The sequence below is a fragment of the Notolepis coatsorum genome, assembly GCF_963971535.1.
Source record: "Notolepis coatsorum genome assembly, chromosome: 4".
NCBI classification, from domain to species: domain Eukaryota; kingdom Metazoa; phylum Chordata; class Actinopteri; order Aulopiformes; family Paralepididae; genus Notolepis; species Notolepis coatsorum.
This window is the reverse complement of record NC_140168.1, coordinates 11,612,969-11,632,968: the sequence shown is the minus strand read 5'-3', so window position 1 is coordinate 11,632,968 and position 20,000 is coordinate 11,612,969. Positions and strand designations below refer to the sequence as shown.

General features: G+C 43.1%; 1 protein-coding gene across 1 annotated transcript in view; it reads left to right on the top strand.

The window, feature by feature from the left end:
* LOC311226405 (receptor-type tyrosine-protein phosphatase S-like) overlaps nt 1–20,000 on the top strand; it is a 134,588-nt gene that overhangs the window by 51,192 nt on the left and 63,396 nt on the right. The window contains exon 4 of the mRNA XM_084311833.1: nt 15,184–15,368. Coding sequence (XP_084167959.1) covers nt 15,184–15,368 — 185 coding nt within the window. The remainder of the gene's footprint in view (nt 1–15,183; nt 15,369–20,000) is intronic.

Genomic DNA, 20,000 nt, shown 5'->3' with positions numbered 1-20,000 from the left:
TTTTTAGATCTTGATAAGACAAACGCCTTGCGCGTCTCGTCCTTGGTCGGGAATGAAATTGGAGATGATGAAGATAAACACAAAGATATACATTTTTATCCACAACCCATGCGTTTTCATTGAATTACCGGCGGGAAAAGGCCACTGATGGCTAACCAACCACTCGTCATTCGATACATATATACCAATATAGGACGGTGGAAAGATCAGAATGTGTATTTCCAAGCGATAGCGGGATGACCAGCGAGTGCCTCCAGCGATGACCGCTGTCTACGAAGGCTGATTAGTGACATCACAGAAGGTTTTCCTCCAAAAATTGGCACTAAATGTTAACTCTACGGAGAAGGATCACTCTGGGCAGCATGGTACAGAGATAAGTGATATAATAACGTCATAGGCGGCGGGTGCGCTGAAGACAGCGTGCACATTTTTTCCTTTTTTGTCAATATACATACACACCCACTAGGCTATGCGAGGCTGGCGAGCCCCACTCTTTTAATATATAGTGCAAATTAAGTGTTCAAATGAAGGCATCCAATAATAGATGAACCATTGTCTTACCTTAATGCAGCAAAATGCAACGTTTCGTCTTGGCATCAATGATCTTTTCTGCCCGGTGCAGCCCGGTACAGCTTCTAAATGACTTTGTTTATATGCCTTGGAAAAATACCGTATATCCATTTTGCTTTGGGGTCATTAAAGTTATCGATCGCCATCTGGTAGATCCATCTATATGTCCATTGGCTGATGATATATTCCTTTACTGCGAATTCAGCGTCCCAAAAACTATTCCAGGCCATCGGCTACACGCATAACTTTAACACTGCTTTAATAACACTGCATTATCGAGACAGCGCCCCTATGAGGATATGGCCGGTAATGCACTTTTCCGAATTCCAAGAGTAGGGTAAATCTGCAGTGCCACTCTGTGACATTGAGTAGGATACGATATTACAATGGAATAAAAGCCTAAACAAACCTTGCAGTTACAACTCCCTGCCAGGTGGGGGTGCTGCAGCCCCCGCAGCACCCCCCCTTCCCGCGTCACTGACCCTGCGTCCAGATAAATTCGCCCTTGTGTCATAGGCGTAGGTTTAGGTGGGGTTGCAGGGGGACATCCCCCTCAATATAGGGAGGTGTAATCTGACGTCACTTTGGACCGCCCGCGAGGTCCACCCGTATAGGGATTTATCATTGGGAAAATGTATTATCGGCTATTGTAACAATTCTGCCTCATGAACATTGGAAAGCTTTCCATTTTTGCACAAAATGAGTTCCCTTCTATCACTAACTAACATTCTAACATTATTGTTTAAGCATTTTTGGTTGAAATAAATTTCTTTTTACGATTAATTGCGAATATTTTCATGTTGTGCTATAGATTGTGGATGAATACGCACAGAAAGGTACACCATGCAAATGTTCATGCTTTATTTCTTCTAAATGAGACGATTTAGAAATGGGCAATGGGGAAATACGTTGCAATTTTGCAAGGTTGACCTGCCGGAAACAGCAATGACGTAACCACTACACCTCCTCCCATTGAGAAGAGGTCAATTTGTCCCCCTCAAAAAATATATAGCCAATATGAAAGACAACCCCCTCCAAACATTTATATATCCTTCTTACCTGTAACTATATAATAATACAGGAGAATACATATTTGAAAAGCAATACACAATGCCTAAGAGCCTTACTGCATTATATTCCATTATATTTGTGCCTGAATGTTGTCTCTTTTCCATTACATAAATAAAGACATTTCCACCATTAATTGATGCAGAAAAGGCACAAATTGGTGCAGAAAAGTACACCAGACCCGCCTCAATGACAATGGGTCTCATTCCCGAAAATTGTTCAAAGATATATTCTGGAAGACTTATCTTGGAACCACTGAGACATAATCAATGACAAGTTCACTCTGAGTCCTGAACGTGCTGGTAATATGTCTTAAGTGGCTGAAAAGGTTGCACAAATTATATGATCTGATATCTGCTTGGAGAATGGCATTCTGTCTTAAACTCGAAAGCGCGTTCCCGTTCACTTCATTTGCATACAAAACAACGCCTCCAGAGCTCCTTATAAGGCAACTAGTGACGCAGCTGTGTGCAAATGGAATGGCGGAAGTGCTTTGCGAGTCTTGCGAGCCGCGTGATTAAGAAACTTAGCGTCAGTCAGTGCCAATCAGAGAGCGTCTCCGAGAAATGCGGCTAGGTTTCGTAATCACGCTTGCGCGCCATCAAAACTAGATTCGATTAATGTATTGGCATCATATACAGCTCGCGGTACACCTGCCGCAGCGCGCACGCACACACACACACACACACACACACACACACACACACACACACACACACACACACGCGCAGTACTGTATATGAATGAAATATAATATATATAGCCTACGGCGGGTGTAATGAATGAACGCAGTATGGTTTATTATTCCATAATTAAGCCTATAGCAGGCTACTGTTCATTTGTAGGCGCACACAAGACGTTATGGAATATTAATGCAGTCTATTTCCACCGATTAGCTTTAGTTCTTATTTATTTATTTCAGTGTTGGTGTATAGGCTATATAGTGTATTTCAATATAAGTTTAATTGATTAATGATATATTAGAAGGAATGCAGGTTTATAGCTATATCAACCCCCTCAAATGACCAAGTATGGTTTTGTCAATATTCCAATGTACAGTTTTGCTTGTACAGTGTAAGTCTATCCCCCACCCACCCCTCCTACCCAACCTCCTCCAACAGTTTCTACGTCAAATGTACTCTCTTTTCTGGACTCTTTTTGTATCACAAACAGTACTGTATTTGCAAATCTGGTATGTCATAAATGTATAGATGTAGCAGTACTGTCTATCTGTGTCGTGTGTGTCATATATGTTATGATGAATTGAAAATGGGGGACCCTGATGTAAACAAGATGAAATTCTTTCTCTGGTCTGCATCCCCTTATGTAATTGAGCTGTACTGTACTGTACCCATTCTGCAATCTGTTAATAAAGTTTTCAATCAATCAATCAATCAAACAAAGGTCTGTCCCATTGTATACCTACCAATCAATGGGATACATTGCATGTTGACCTGCATTCTTTCAAATGTATATAATTAATCATTAAAACAGATGTGTAACAAATAAGAAATACAAATTCCACAGAAGGCATTAAATAATTATTATTTTCAATCATTTCACAATAATTGCATAATTGTGTTTGAATATCTGAGTAATTAAAGTAATTATATATTTGTCCAAAATAGCTGGTTCAGATATGGTTAAGCAGCTGCCCTGTGATCAGATGAATCCATATTATTTATTTTTCCGACATCAAATGCGTAATTTTTTATCGTACAAATATTGTCATATTTATTTTTATTATGATTAAGTAATTAATTCCAAGGAGGCCTGTAGCGTTGACGTGAATGAATCACTATGAGAACACAGTCTGTCAAGTTATAATGACATTTTTAATTTGTCAATCAATCATGAGATTTGATCGTGGCTGAGAGCAGATTTAAGAGTTAAAATTTGGGGACTCCCACTCCCAGCCCTAATATGTCTTAAATGGGCCGAAATCTGGCTAAGACGAATTTTTTTGTCGTAACTTCGTTCGGGAATGAGACCCAATGACACTATGTAACTAACAACCCATCATCTACACACCCACTGCACACACATCCACATGTACACACTCACTTTAAACAAACACTCACCTTACCACTCACTTTACTCACTTTAGACACTTTAACACACTTTATATTTATCTATTATTAAATAGATTTGCACTACATTCATACCTCATTTGCACCCTACCCTAAGTGTTGTACCTCTGCATTGTACCTCACTGTTACTCATTTTACTCTGCATTGTATATATGTATATTGACTTTACTTACTTTTTACTTACTTCTTAATTACTTTATTTTTGTGTACTTTTTACTGTATGTAGCACACTCTCAGGGGCTCGTACATAAACAAGCATTTCATCATAAAGCATTCTGTATTTTGTTGTGACAAATAATAAACAAACTTGAAACTTGAACTTGAAACAGAATGCAGGACATGGGGTTTCACGCTCAGACATTCCATTACATAAATAAAGACATTTCCACCATTAATTGATGCAGAAAAGGCACAAATTGGTGCAGAAAAGTACACCAGAATGCAGGACATGTGTTTCCAGGGGGACAACCAGACCCCCTGCTTAAAATATTCCCTTAAATAACTGCCAGATATTGAAATATGAAGTAATAAAGGAAAAAGGGGGCAAAAGCACTTCCTCCTAGGACATTCTTTGACCATTTTACAGCATATAATACAAAAAAGACCCAGGTGGAATTCTATAATGGTAGTTAAAAAAAAAAGGGTTAAAGTGATTGACAGAAGCGCATCAGAGCGGCTCACGTTAGCTGATAGCTAATCCTTTTAATTATTCAATTCAATTCAATTCAAAAAACGTTATTAGTTATTAGATTACTATGCACTCAAGTTCGACACTGTTTGGCGAACAATGTAACTTACCCTTAGCTGCCAGGGTTGTACCCTGCTGACTAGTTGTACAGAACTTGTAAGTCGATTTGGATAAAAGCGTCAGCTAAATGACTATAATAAAATATAATAGAAATCCTTTATCCTTCAAATGTAAACATGTAAATGTAGTGATGTAACAGACTGTTTTTTTTTTTTTTTTGTATTTTTTTTTTGTATTTTTTTTTAAACAAACACATAAACAAACATGACAACACACGATAAGATATACAAGCATTAGTTGTCAGTGCACATCCAATGAAATCACATTTTAGTTAATTGTCTTATATAGGATATACCCCTAATACCTGTTATCTAAAAACCTACACACATATGCTCCAGCTCGAACCCCCCCCTCCCGGACCCCACCTTGGATAGTACCTCCATTATCCCTCGCACCTAACCAGACACTACCATTATAAGCTAGCTTTTATTCTCTCCACCACTTCTAACCACATTGACATTTTGGATTCATTGAGACCCAGAATTCTTGCTGTAGATATTTCTTGATAAATCACATCGAGATATGTAAGAAACCAAACTTTCCGGCAAATTTTTTCCGGTTGAAACCAGCGTGATGCGATCAGCTTTTTAGCTACTGTGATACCCGATAAAACCAATCTCTTTAGCTGTGGATTTACTGCAAACTCAAAAACATCATTCAATAGTAATACCGAGGGGTGTACAGGTATATTCCAAGATACGAGTTTTGATAATTGTTGGGTCACATCTTTCCAGAATATCTTAACTGGTGGGCAGTCCCAATACATGTGCATAAATGTCCCTTCGTCCCCATTTGTACATTGGGAGCATTTGGAGTCTTGTTTTATTACACGTTGTCATATGTAGGGTGTTTTGTCCCTTTTGAGTCGCCGTAGGGGCCATCAATGTATCTAGCATGTTGTGTTTTGGGGGAGTAGAAGAAGAAAAAGAAAGTGAAAGTCATGGCTGAACATGTGGAGCCTCACGTCCCGTTTACTGTTTTCTCATTAAAGTTGTACAGTTATGCCAACTCGGGACTCTCTTTTACAGTAACATTACATAGCGTATTACAGTTAGCTATCGCCATGTGTGTGTGTGTGCGCGTGCGTCAGCTCCAGCCTTGTTAATCAGCAATATTCCCCCCATCATCTCCTTCATTACAACACATCCAGAGATTTCCCGCTCGCCTCGCCGTCCCAAACACACAAGACACCATTATGCACCACTGCCCCGAAAATAGGACAAAGGGATGTGATTAGTTTGAAGATACAGGAGGAGGCCGCGTGGAGATAGCGGCGGCTCGGGGGGGGGGAGACACATTAGTATATTATGGAAATGGTGTGTAATCTGATTTTCTGTGTTCTTCTCGGCTTACGCATCGCCGAGCCGCGTCGACTCCGCGACTCCCTCTTTGAATTGATCGACGTCATATCTGGGATATATATATCGTCGTGGTTTTAAGGGTAGAATTCCATACACACACACACACACACACCCACACACACACACACACACACATCACTCAGGGCCGAGAGAAACCGGTGTGGTGTTTCTGGCTCTGGGGGGTTCTGGCGGGCCGGCGGGATGGGTCAAAACACACACCGCCTGCCTAAGGATTTGCAGCGTTCAGTTTCCATCTAGGAGTTTTGTGTAAAAAAAAAATATTTAAATGGGCGATTGAGAAAGACACACAGCAACATTTCTATATATACGTTTTGGGGATTCGTATTAACTGTCTGTAGTGTAGTAGTGAAAGGGTTAACCGTCTGTAGTGTGGTAGTGATGGGGTTAACCCCTTGAATGGCCCTTCTAAGGTTTCTCTCCTCCACATTGCCTGTGGTGCATTTTTTCCTATTGCTAGGTTTTAGTGAGTTTTTCCTTACCTTCGCGTGGGGTATGTCTGGGAGGGTTGCATTTATTTTGCATTTATTTAAAAAAATTTGGACTCTATGGTGTTCTTGTTTGTTCTTGACTCATTGTGATGTTTCTTCTTGACTTGTTTAAAGAAGACGTGTCCGGCCCCATGGGGACATTAACGTGTGTTGTCGGGCCTTACAAATAAATTTGATTTGATTTGATAGTGTGGTAGTAAAAAGGTTAACCGTCTGTAGTGTGGTAGTGAACGGGGTTAACCGTCTGTAGTGTGGTAGTGAAAGGGTTGACCTTCTGTAGTGTGGTTGTGAAAGGGTTAACCCTTTGTCGTGTGGCAGTGAACGGGTTAACCTTCTGTATTGTCACAGTGAAAGGGTTAACCTTCTGTATTGTCGCAGTGAAAGGGTTAACCCTTTGGTAGTGTGGCAGTGAAAGGGTTAAATAAAAAAGGCGCTGTCGCGAGGCAAAGGCCACAGAGGATCAGGCACCCAAAACCAAGGAAACTATAAAAGAAGGAAGGGTCATTACATCAGAACATCTAATGTGCAGGGGCGGTTAGGTGGCGTAGCGGAGATTGCGTTCGTCACCAACCCCGGAGCTCCGGGGTTGTCACCAGCTTGGCTGGCCGTTCACACTAATACAATTGGCTGTATTAGAGGGTGGGAGAAGCTGGTGGGGTGGGTCCGGGTCGTTGTAAACAGCGACTCCTACAGTTCGGTCGGGGCGCCTGCTAAGCGCGGATAGGACCTGAGTGGGATAGTGTGATCCTTCCACACGCTACGCCCTCTCAGGGAGGATCCGCGCTGCCAGGTGAAAATAAGCGGTTGATTGGCTGGACGTGTGTCGGAGGAAGCACGTGGTAGCCTCCACTCTCCCAGATGATCTGACTGTGGGGGGTAAGTGCGCAGCGACCAGGAAGGGGATTGGGAATTGGCATACGACTAACATTGGGATGGGAGAAAATCGGAGGAAAATGGAGGGGGAAAAAGATCAATAAAATAAAAAAAAATAACATCTAATGTGCTTGGTGGTGTCAGACTTTGGTGCCAGTTCTATTGAAGCCAATATTAAAATAAAAAAATACATCAAACAATATATCAAATGTTAACAATGCAACACATTGCTGATGATTCTGGCATCCGAGGTAATAACCTGTATAAACGAGGAGACAGCTGATACCATTTAACCCTTTCACTACCACACTACAGACCCGCTAACTCAATGCCGGGCCAACTGAAGGTGTCCACACTTGCCACGCGCTACACAGTGACATTATGACCCTTCCTTCTTTTTATAGTTTCCTTTCCCAGAACATCAACAGCATCTCGGTATATATATTTTTTTTGTCCGTCCAGAGAATCAGATGTTATCTGATGGAGTGAGTAGGTTTTGAATCAGTCACGCGGGGCGGCGACATGACAGCGTCACGAACGTGCCTTCCAGGGTATCTGCGGGGTATTAAAAAGTCTTAAAAAGTATGAAATTCGGGGCGGTCGGGTCGGGCGTAGCGGAGATTGCGCTCGTCACCAATGCAAGATGCTGCGGTCTCGACTCTCGGAGTCAGCATTGCCTGCGGCTTGGGCCGATCGTCATACTAACTCGTTTAGCTGAGTTAGCGGGAGGGAAGTCGATGGGGTGGTAATCTGGCGTTGTGGACAGCGACACCTACAGGTCAGGTCTGGGCGCCTGCTCAGCGAAAGGCAGGAAGTGGTGAAGGCAGCGTGACCTCCCACGCGTTACGCTTCACCAATGAGAGTCCTCGCTGCCAGGTGAAAAGAGAGCAGCTGGCTGTCTCTGCATGTGTCGGAGGAAGCATGTGGTAGACTTCAGGGTTCCCTTGTACCGACCAGTAGGGGGAACATGCGCACAACGACCAGGTAGGGGAGGGGGGGAATTGGCATAATGACTAAATTGGGATGGGAGGAAAAGCTTAGAAAATCAGGTGGAGAAGGCGGTTAGGTGGCCGAGCGGAGATTGCGTTCGTCACCAACCCCGGAGCTGTGAGCTGGATTCGCCTGTTCGAATCCAGCTCACAGCTCCGGGGTTGTCACCAGCTTGGCTGGCCGTCTGCACCAATACAATTGGCTGTATTGGAGGGTGGGAGAAGCTGGCGGGGTGGGTCCGGGTCGTTGTAAACAGCGACTCCTACAGTTCGGTCGGGGCGCCTGCTAAGCGCGGATAGGACTTGAGGGGGATAGTGTGATCCTTCCACACGCTACGCCCTCTCGATGAGAATCCGCGCTGCCAGGTGAAAAGAAGCGGTTGATTGGCTGGACGTGTGTCGGAGGAAGCACGTGGTAGCCTCCACTCTCCCAGATGATCTGACTGTGGGGGGTAAGTGCGCAGCGACCAGGAAGGGACTGGGAATTGGCATACGACTAACATTGGGATGGGAGAAAAATCGGAGGAAAATGGAGGGGGAAAAAGATCAAAAAAAAATAAAAAAAAAAATCAGGTGGAGAAAAAGAGGATAAAATAAAAAAAAAAGTGTGAAATTCATAATTCTCAAATCTTTAAGGCTTTAAAAGGTATTAGAAAGTCTTAAATCTCATTTGCACAGCAATACAACAAATTTGGGGGGGGGGGCAGCCCGGCTGTTGGGAGATGAAATAATATTAAATATATGAAACGTTTTTGTGTTCAAGTCGTTGTTTTTTGTGCGGCTACTGGGAGTTTGGTGCGTCTGCCGTCTGGCGAGAGCTTGTGTGGCATTTTTAAATTGGCGCACAAGTGTAGCCACCAGTTCAGTGTCGCCATTTTTTCTTTGCTATAGTATGGTCGTGAAAGTGATATAAAATTGGACTCTTAAGTGGTATTAAAAAGTCTTAAATGTAACTTGTTGAAACCTGCAGATGTTCTCTTTCTCTCTGTGGGAGAAAAAGGATTACCAGATGTGGTTTTGTTGGGTCAAGTGTTTACGACGTGGATTTAAAAGTTTAGCCCCGTAAGCAGGACATGAAATAATAATAACCCCTCAGGTGCTGCTGGTAAAACCAAACAGAAAAACAACATTTCCCCGTCAAGCCGTGCGACGGACGACACAGCGAATTGTTCTCGTGGCACTTTAGCCGCTGCGCGGTGTGACAACAAGCCAACTATAGCACAGAGAGGAAATTACTTTCTCCACGTTTTACTTGTCTGGAAGGGAAGTGAGTAAGTGGATGAATTAAACAGCGGATTCTTTAGGAGGCGGGAAGAGGGGGGGGGGGGGGGGGCGGGGGCGGCGGTCCAGATAAGTTTCACGCCTGCAGACAGGGGGGGGGGGGATGACGAGGTGATTATGCTATCATGCTACACACCTGCTGCGGAGCCAGGGCCATATCTGAATACCACAGCACTCCGGTCTTATTAGATGATTATAGCCTAGACGCGGTGTTTCATTAGAATGGGCCAGTAATACATCAGTCATTATCTGCCTGTCAGCCCCATGGAGAGAGAGAGAGAGAGAGAGAGGGAGGGAGAGGGAGAGAGAGAGAGAGACCTGCTCTTAAAGAAACAGGGATACCTCATTGGTAGTCCGAGCAGCCTCGCCGAGCCCCTCTGATCATCACCATGAGCCTCTAACGGAACAGATCTGTAGCGCTGGAGCCTTACAGGTTGTTCCCCCTTCACTTTTTAAGAGAGGCTTTTAGGTGATGACACGGGGGAGCAGCGGGTGGGGGTTTCAGCGCGCGGGGGGGGGGGATCAGGTGCTTAAGAACCACCTTTTCAAACAAAGGTGAACAAAGAGAAAGCCATCGGAACGAGCGCAGGAGCGTCTACGTAGCCGGGGGGAAATAATAAACACATTCTCTAAAAAAAAAACGGGGGGGGCCTTTTGATCTTCCGTGTTGTTCCTTTTGCTGCTTGGAAAAAACAACTTCGCATGATGAAACATAATACCTATTATTACATGGCGTTTTTCACAATCGCCGAAATGCTTGCTTGTGATTGGTCAATAGCGCGCGTCAGAGGTCCGTTATCACACAATAACGGACCTCTGCCAAGCAATAATGACCGCTGTTCGCAATCAAGCCCACTACAACACTGTATCAGTGCTGCTCAGCATATGCACAGCTGCACTCAGTCATCAGTGCAATCAGACCACAGACCTGCCGACTGCCGATAATAATAATCACTTTATTTGGGCTGACAGAGCCACAGAACAAAGTGCGTTTGCATTTGATCTCGTCTTGTCGATGGTGTACAATGAATTAGGTATATTTGTTAGTAAGTTAGCCATGTAATAAGCGGGATAATGTATAGCTATACTCGATCATTGTCGCAAAATAATTGACCTTCACTGACGTTTTAAAACACCTCGGCGCTGCGCCTCTGTATTTTAAACTCTGTGTCGGTCAATTATTTTGCGACAATGACCTCGTAGCTATACATTATCCCTTACTTATATATATATATATTTTTTTTAAACAATTTTTTTTGCGTTTATCGCTTTTCTGGTCAAGCATGACCGACAGAAACAGGTTGAAATGGGATGTAGAGCAGGGGAAGACATTCTGAGAAATGACGGCGGGTCCGGGAATCGAACTCGTGTCCCCCAGATCCGTGACGAGCACGGTTTTCCCCGACGCTGAAATAGCGCCGAGATATGCGGTGAGCTTACTTATATTATGTGTGAAAGTTGCAAGATGTTTAAATGTGCAAATAAGATCTACGCCCCAAAGCCACACAAATAACTAGTTTTTTTGCACAGTGAGGGAGGCAGGAAGTGACACGTATGATATTAATACATTTTAGAGACCATATTATAATAGGTATTATGTTTCATCGTGAATGCATTTTTTTTAATATTATAATAGGTATTATGTTTCATCATGAATGCATTTTTTAATGCTTTGATCGTCAGCAACGGCATATGTTACATATGATCGTTGCGATCGATGTGAAAGTAGGATTGATGTCATATAGTCCTTACCTTTACTAGGAGGTATCCCAAAAAGAATATTCCAATTGTCTGATCGCGATTTCCAGTATTGGTGTCCATCGGGTCCCCGACATAATCCGGCACAACACATGCATCGAGGCTCCATGGAAGCGTTTCAATGTGATCGGGAAACCGCTAGACTGTCCTGTACCAAAATTCTGCGCCCGGAGGAAATAAGATGTAACACCCAGTATGAAAAAAGGTTTCAAAGGGTGGGCGATACTGCCACCTAACAGGATGCGGCCGGTATTGCACTGTAGCGATCTAGGGAATGATTTCCCATGGTAACACCGAGGTCCGTGACATTGCATAGAATTAAAAAAAATCGAATAAAAGAAAAAAACTATGAAAACCCGACTATACTCTGGTATGGCGCTCTACCGCTGGCGAGATAACCCGACTATCATCGGGTCTGGCGCTGAATGAGTTTAAATGAAAAATAGTGCTTGGAAAAGTACTTGAAAGTCCTTGAATTTCATTTGGCTATGTCTGGTAACCCTGAGAAGTGAATCAACACAGTGGGCGCCTCGCCCACCCAGAGACAGGGGGTGGGTGGGGCGGGGGGGGGGGGGGGGAGTGGGAGGAAGGAGCCAGGTTGCCATGGTGAGGGTCAGCCCGACTTCAACCCTGATGATGGATAGAACTGATTCCGCAGCTGAGGAGGAGAGTTAAGCTGGGCGCCATGGCAACAGGCCACAGATAGATGGAGAGGGATAGAGCGCGGGCCACAGAGGGGAGAGGGGGGGGGGGGGGGGGGGAGCGAGGGTGTGGGGGGGGGGGGGGGGGCGAGATGAGACATGAGGTAGTTTTGATTGATCTGATTCTCTGCCACTGTGAAAAACTATAGGCTCAATATTGTAGGCTCAATATCTCTGGCCTTGGAATGTTTCATATAATGATAGACTGAGGGTATTAAAGCGCGGTACTCGGAGAGAAACACGGCACACAGCATGGAAATACCTCTCGCCTTAATACTTTCCCACCCGTGGAATTATTAGAAAATAAGCCTATATAATTTTCACAAGACGTTTAAATGTGCAAATAAGATCTACGCCCCCCAAAGCCACACAAATAAACTCTCCCGTTTTTTTGCACAGTGAGGGAGGCAGGCAGGAAGTGACACGTATGATATTAATACATTTTAGAGACCAATTATCTCCCGCGAAATCGGCAGCCAACACTTTCTCTCTCCCACCTGTGAAACGCTTGTGTGTGTCATCATCGTGACAATCTGCGCCACGCCGCGTGCGGCAGGAAGCGCACTAACGCGCCTCGGGGACGAGAGGAGATGGCAAGAGAGAGAGACGTTCCTTTAAAGCCCGGGCCTTATCTTTTATTTATGACCCAGAGAGGAAGTCCTTCACTCTGTCCTCTAGATGATACCCGGGCAGGAAGTAGAGGCACAGCACGCCGCCTTCCTTCCTCCGCCCGGTGACTCGACCACCGGCCCCGGCTCACGGGGAGGGTCGGATGCCCGGCCTCTGTCGGCGAGATGTCAAGTCAAGAGTTTTATTTGTCACGGCATACAAGGCATACAGTGAAATGGGGGTGGTCATGCCCGCAGCGATTGTGCAATAATACAAGTAATAAGAATAAGACATAACATAATGTACAGAAAGTAAAAAAGAAATGCATGGTAAAAGCCACGCTAAGGTCCTGCGATACAGTGTTAACACTTTGGATGCCACGGGTCCCGTACACCATACACGCCCTTTACTGTAATACACAAAACACGTTGTCATTTTTCGGCCTATTTATTAATCGTTTTCCAATAAACGCTAGATTATCGATAGTATATGTGTACTAGGGCTGTCCCCGACAAAGGATTTGGATGGTCGACTATGATTGGCCAAAATGTGCCATTAGTCGACTATTGGTCGACAAAAAAAAAGAAAAAAGAAAAAGTATAACATTTAAAAAGAAAAAATATTATTATTATTTTATTTTGTATCATTCTATTTGGGCTGTGGGGGTGCTTAATGTCTGAAGGAGTCGACTGAAGGCTTATTGTCCTCTGCAAAAGCATGCAATTGGTCCACTGATGGATACATCTTGGGGAGGACGCGACCCTCTCTGCGCCGCCCCTGTGCCTCAAATAGATTCGCTATCAGCTCTATCTTCAATCTTTCAAAATGTTCAGTTGCTATCGCTATCAGCTCTATCTTAAATTTGTCAAAATGTTCAGTTGCTATTGCATGCACTCATCTGTGTTTCACTACACACTTGAGTGCATGCTTACCAACTGTCCGTCTGCAACACTACTATCACCGACATCTAAGAAGGGAGATCCCCCCTTGAATGGCCCTTCTAAGGTTTCTCTCCTCCACACTGCCTGTGGAGCATTTTTCCCTATTGTTAGGTTTTAGTGAGTTTTTCCTTACCTTCGCGTGGGGTATGGCTGGGAGTGCTTGCATTCTTTCATTTATTCGCATTTATTTTAAATTTGTTGGACCTTATGGTGTTCTTGTTCTGTTCTTGACTTATTGTTATGTTTTCTTCTTGACTTGTTTAAAGAAGACTTGTACGGCCCATGGGGACATTAACGTGTGTTGTCGGGCCTTATAAATAAATTTGATTTGATTTTGATTTATTTGTCTAGTCTAGTGTGTTCATTAGATGGGTGAAATCCTCTTTCAGTGCCTCTGTGCCTGTTTTCGTAGGCAGTTAGCCTCTGGTATGCGTGCCATTAGCGCTAGCCACGCTTCTAGGCCTCTTTTCTTTAGGAAAGAATGATAAAAAAATTATAATAATAAAAAAGAATTATATATATATTTTTTTTTTATTATTATATTTGACTAAGAGGTTGGCCAGTCGACTACGGCTCCTTTCGACCGATTAGTCGACTAATAGGGGTCAGCCCTAATGTGTACTTATGCACGTTATAGAAGCGGGCTGAAAAATCGAATCTCTTATTCCCTGATCGCACACACACACACACACACACACACACACACACACACACACACACACACACACACACACACACACACACACACACACACACACACACACACACACACACACACACACACGCACATAGGGCCCACGTTGATATCTCTGTGAAAAAAGCTCTGATTATCCTAAGACTGGTAAAATAGATTCCTTACCTCAGATCAGATGTTCTCCAAAAAGATTATTCCAATTCCTGATCGCCATTCCAAATATCGATCGTGTTTATTGATCCAACGCTGGGTGGTAGAAACACAGATTCCACGCTGTTCTGATGGTCCAGAATGAATCCGATCGTCTCGGGTGGACTTGTCTGAGAAGTAAAATGAGGAAGCAGGATTTTTTTCCCCCCATGCTTTTCATTCAGTCTAATCCAATGGGGTGCAGTACCACAGGGAGAGACGATAGGGGGCGGTATTTTCCCAATGGAGCTCAGAGAGAGTTCCAGTGGTAACGGGAGGCTAGATTGATGAAATATGAATGGAAATCGCTAATAAAAAAGAAAACGATTAAAAATGAGATCTCTCGTCTTTCTGGCACTCAATGGTTGGCATGAAATCTCGTCGTTGGCACTCAAAGTGTTAAGCTACGGATGAGGCACTGGGTCTTATGTACACTACTATACAATACTATACTATACAATATACAGTGCTATCTTGCTATATCCATCGACTACTGCTATACAAGAACCACTCCTGTTCTTTTTAAAAAATTATTATTATAATTTTTTGGCGGAGGTGGTTTGATTTCCTCAGGGGTCTTTTGTTTTTGTTGTTGTGGTTGTTTTCAATCTTTTTTTACCACCTTCCGCATCAACCACCTCGACACCTCTCCCTCTCTCACTGTCACTCAATATTTCCCCCTCCTCTCTCTCTCTCTCTCTCTCTCTCTCTCTCTCTTTCTCTCCCTCTCTCTCTCCCTCAGCCCCTCCGAAGTTCACCAAGATTCCCGGCGACCAGATCGGCGTGTCGGGGGGCGTGGCGTCGTTCGTGTGCCAGGCCTCCGGCGATCCCAAGCCCGTCGTCAACTGGAACAAGAAGGGCAAGAAGGTCAACTCCCAGCGCATCGAGGTGGTTGTCACGATGCACAACAGTCAACTCCCCGCTACAGTATAGTAGACACTAGACATTGTTGTTGTTTATTGTTTAAAAGGATCCCCATTAGCTGCACACCTAAGTGGCGAGCTAGTCTCCCTGGGGTCCACACAGAAAGACAACACAATATAACATACATGACGCTGCTGTCGGGACAAAACCTCATAACTCCATTTTTTGAATTTTTTTTTTATTATATAAATCAACTCCGTAGATCATCCTCCATATGTGTGTGTGGGTTTTACAAAGTTTAAACAATGGGAAAGCAGTAAACCGATCATCTGTCTAAACCTCCTAACTCTATTCACCCTCAAATCTGTGTTCGTTTTTTTCATCTGCTGAAAAGTTGGGTTTTTGGAGTTATGAGGTTTTGTCCCGACAGCAGCGATGAGTTATGACAATCACAATTCTCTTAATTAACAATGATAATCTAAAAACGGTAAAACATTGTAGACATCATTATAAACATCAGGTTATTTTGCTCACATATTTAAGTAGTGCATTCTCCGGTGGTATTTGAAAGACAAAGAAAGATAAACAACCGTCCTCTTTAAAGCGTTTTGATTTTGCACGTGGCAACATAATCTGTCCATCATCGGCTGACCTAGTAAAATAAGAATGAACCTGACTGCATCTGACAATTTGTTTGTATAAGAAAACAGGTTGAGACGAAAAGACAGTGTTCCTGGAAAAATTAACCGTGTTGAAAACCAGCCTATATTCTCTACCGTTAACCATGAGAGTTGACGGTGCATACTGATAGTGTTTGTTCTCATGGAACAATGTAAGACTAACCTTGCAGCTCTGTTCTGGGCAGTTTTCAATTTATTTAGTTGGCCTTTGGATGCAGAGGACCATACTGGTGCACAATAATCCAGGTGACATGAGACGCATACAAGATAAAAACCGCACATACTGTATCGTACTGTATGCGTACAAAAACAAAAATAAATCATGTACCATCCACAGGGTTCGCACAAGGTCCTTGAAGTGCTTAAAGTGCTCGATCTTTGTCAAAAAAAAGTCAAGGCCTGGAATTCCTTAAACGGCCAATTTTTTTAACAAGGTGCTTAAAAATTCAAATCAACCATTCGCATTGAAAGTTTTGTTCATCCATGATAAAATAGTGCTGAATCAAGAAATACCTTTTATTTTTTTATCTAAAGTGTAACTAATTGTCGGAAATTGGTTTTAAGCCATAAATATTGGATTCCGATTTTCTTTTCAATAAAAAACTGCATTTAAAAGTGAATTGTATCCCTTTAAATGCCCTTTGGAAATGGAAAATAGAGCTTCGAAAAGTCCCTTGAATTTCATTTTGCAATGTCTGTGGGAACCCTGCATCCAAAAAATTGAGTGAGTGAGTAGGCTGCAGTTTGGAACTCATTACTGTATGTAATGCTACTTTGGATTGAGTGAGTAGGCTGCACTTTGGAACTCATTACTGTATGTAATGCTACTTTGGATTGAGTGAGTAGGCTGCACTTTGGAACTCATTACTGTATGTAATGCTACTACAGAACCACACATCGTGAGTCTCCTCTCTTTTACTTTCAAAAAAATACTCATTGGATGTGGTTTGTTCGTCAAGTACTTATTATACGAGGCACGATACACACACAGCAGTCAGCTAGTATAGTGGGCATGAGACACAAAAGCCCCAGTGTGAATATAAAAAACCATATCATGTACAATGAAGTCTCTGTAATGTTTATGCGCTATTAGCTCTGTGTTTGGATTCCACTTTCACTTTATATTCTTATTATTTCAATGCACACTACGTCCCTGTGTGTTTATCGTGTGTTTATTGTGTATATTCTATCGTGTATATTGTGTTCATGCTATGACACGTGTGTTAACCCTTTCACTACCACACTGTACAGAAGGATTAACCCTTTCACTACCCACACTACAGACGGTTAACCGCCTGTAGTGTGGTAGTGAAAGGGTTAACCTTCTGTATTGTCACGGTGAAAGGGTTAACCCTTTGGTAGTGTGGTAGTGAAAGGGTTAATGCACAGACTTCAAGACACCATAGTGTTCCATATTGGAAAACAAAGGCAAGTTTTCCCCATTTTTCAACCAATTCAGCTGGTTGAACAGAAAATGTGCAGCTCTAGCCCCTAAAGATAGTTTAGTTTAGTTTCTTTATTAGTTGTCATACAAAAATACAGAATACTTTGATATGAAATGCTTCTTTCCGCTTTGCTCCTCCTATATGCTGCAAGTTTGGTTCAAAATGATGCAAGAGCAAAAAATAAACTGTTATTCAAAACATTCCAAATTGTGGGAAATCCAATATGGCTGACGTTATGGGTCCTTGAAGCAGAATCATGACGAAATACTAGCAAGTTTCACATCTCTACTCGATGGTGGGATACGGCTGTTTGAATTTGAGATTTTCAACGGTTGTTATAGCGCCACCATGAGGTTTGGTTGTTCCACTTTTTTGTGTCACCAGGTAACGTTTGCTGGTCTATCAACAATGCTGTCCAAAGCAACGCTTGCGTTGAGCTACATGTGGCTGAATCTAAATAATAAAGAAAACCACCAATTACAACAGGCCTCGGGGCTCGCATCCTAATAATGGCGGTGGTGAATAACTCAAAGTAATACATTAATTATGACATTTAATTTAATACATTGCAATTAGGCTTCATTGACAATGAAATGCTAATTTACAAAGATGGGATATTTCAAAATCACCCGACGGAACAAACCAATTCTGCTAGCCTTTATACCTTCAGGCTATTCCAACTCTCGGGCACCATAATCTGCAGAAGTCCCATCGGTTTACATTAAGAATTATTATTATTTGATGTAAACCAACATACCACGCTTCTGCAAGCCACTTAGTAAGCATTAAGCGACATCTTAGTTTAGTTTTACCATAAAAAAAAACGGTCGCAGTAATACTAGGGCTGGGCAATATATTGAATTGATCATTTATCATCTCTTGTCTTATTGTGTCATTTAGATTTTTTTTATATTGTAAATTGTGAAACACAATTTTGCTAATTAATTATAAAAAGTACATTTAAAATGGCGGCTGGGTGGCGCAGCGGACTAAGCCCTCGTCACCAACGCGAGAGACACTGGTATCGAATCCGGCTGTCAGCGTTGCCTCGGGCTTGGCCGCTGTCATACTGGCTCAATTGGCGGTGACAGCGGGAGGGAAGCCGGTGGGTGGTAATCTGGTCGTTGTAAACAGCGACTCCTACAGGTCGGTCAGGGCGCCTGCACAGCGAGGGAGGGAGATGGTGAGGGTAGTGTGACCTCCCACACGTTACACTTCTTCACCAATGAGAGTCCGCGCTGGCAGGTGAAAAAGATGCTGCTGGCTGTCTCCTATGTATCAGAGAAAGCATCTGATAGACTTCAGGGCTCCCTAGACCGACCAGTGGGGGGCACATGGGAGCAACGACAGGAAGGGGAGGGGGGAATTGGCATAATGACTAAATTGGGATGGGAGAAAAAGACAGAAAAACAGGAGGAGAAAAAGCAAAAAAAATAAAAAGTACATTTAAAATCGGATTTCTCACAAAAAAGATTTGTGAAATATTTGAGAATGGTAATTATATTTACAGGCGGGGGGGGGGGGGGGGGGGGGGGATATCACTTCCACAACGGATTTACTCGGATTTCGATTTCGGTTTCCGGGTTCCTCTGATTGGCCGCGACCCCCACGTGACGCGCCCCCCTATCCACCGCTGCTGCTGCCGCTGCCCTGTGTGTTGCCGCGCGGCATGGACTTGACTGCCGGCCGTGAGATATGAAGACAGAGCCGCAAATTGAACATGCAGTGAGTCTGCGACGACAACAACCCAATAATCAACACTCGAAAACAGCTATTACCAGACAATTACAACAGCAGTGGTGCCTGCTTCGATGCAGACCAGAGAAAGACTTTTGTCTTGTTTACATCAGGTTCATTCATTCATTCATTCATTCTCCTCCCGATGTGTTCGTTCAACTCAGACCAGCCGCTCTATCGGAGATAGGATCACATTGTGTCATGTTTTGTATATGTTTATTATTCCGAATAGATCTACACAGGCTTATAGCCTATAATACTTGACATTTGAAGCAGGCACCACTGCTGTTGTAATTGTCTGGTAATAGCTGTTTGAGTGTTTATTATTACTGGCTGCCTTCCTATACCCAGTTAAAATTGTCTTCATATCTCTATATACAACAGCAGTGGTGCCTGCTTCAAATGTCACGTAATTATAGGCTATAAGCCTGCATAGATCTATTCGGAATAATAAACATATACAAAACAATCAATCAGAGGAACCCGGAAACCGAAATCCGAGTAAATCCGTTGCGGAAGTGATACACGCGATCTGGATATGGTGAAGTTGGCCCCCAGCCCCAGTGTTGACAGTTCAGGGGCACTTCAAAATGCTGATCTCACACACGTACAAAAACTCCAAGTTTTGCACACATTAATTTAGTTTGACAGTTATTGAGAGTAAATTAGTTTGAACATGTAATCTGGATATGATGTCATTTGAATATGATGTAATCTGGGAGACTGATAGCCAAAAAAAAAATAGCAATACCATGTCTTATATAGGGACTGCTACCTTATCATTTCATTGAGCTGTAATTAACACAACACAAGGATTCAATGTCCTCGATGAC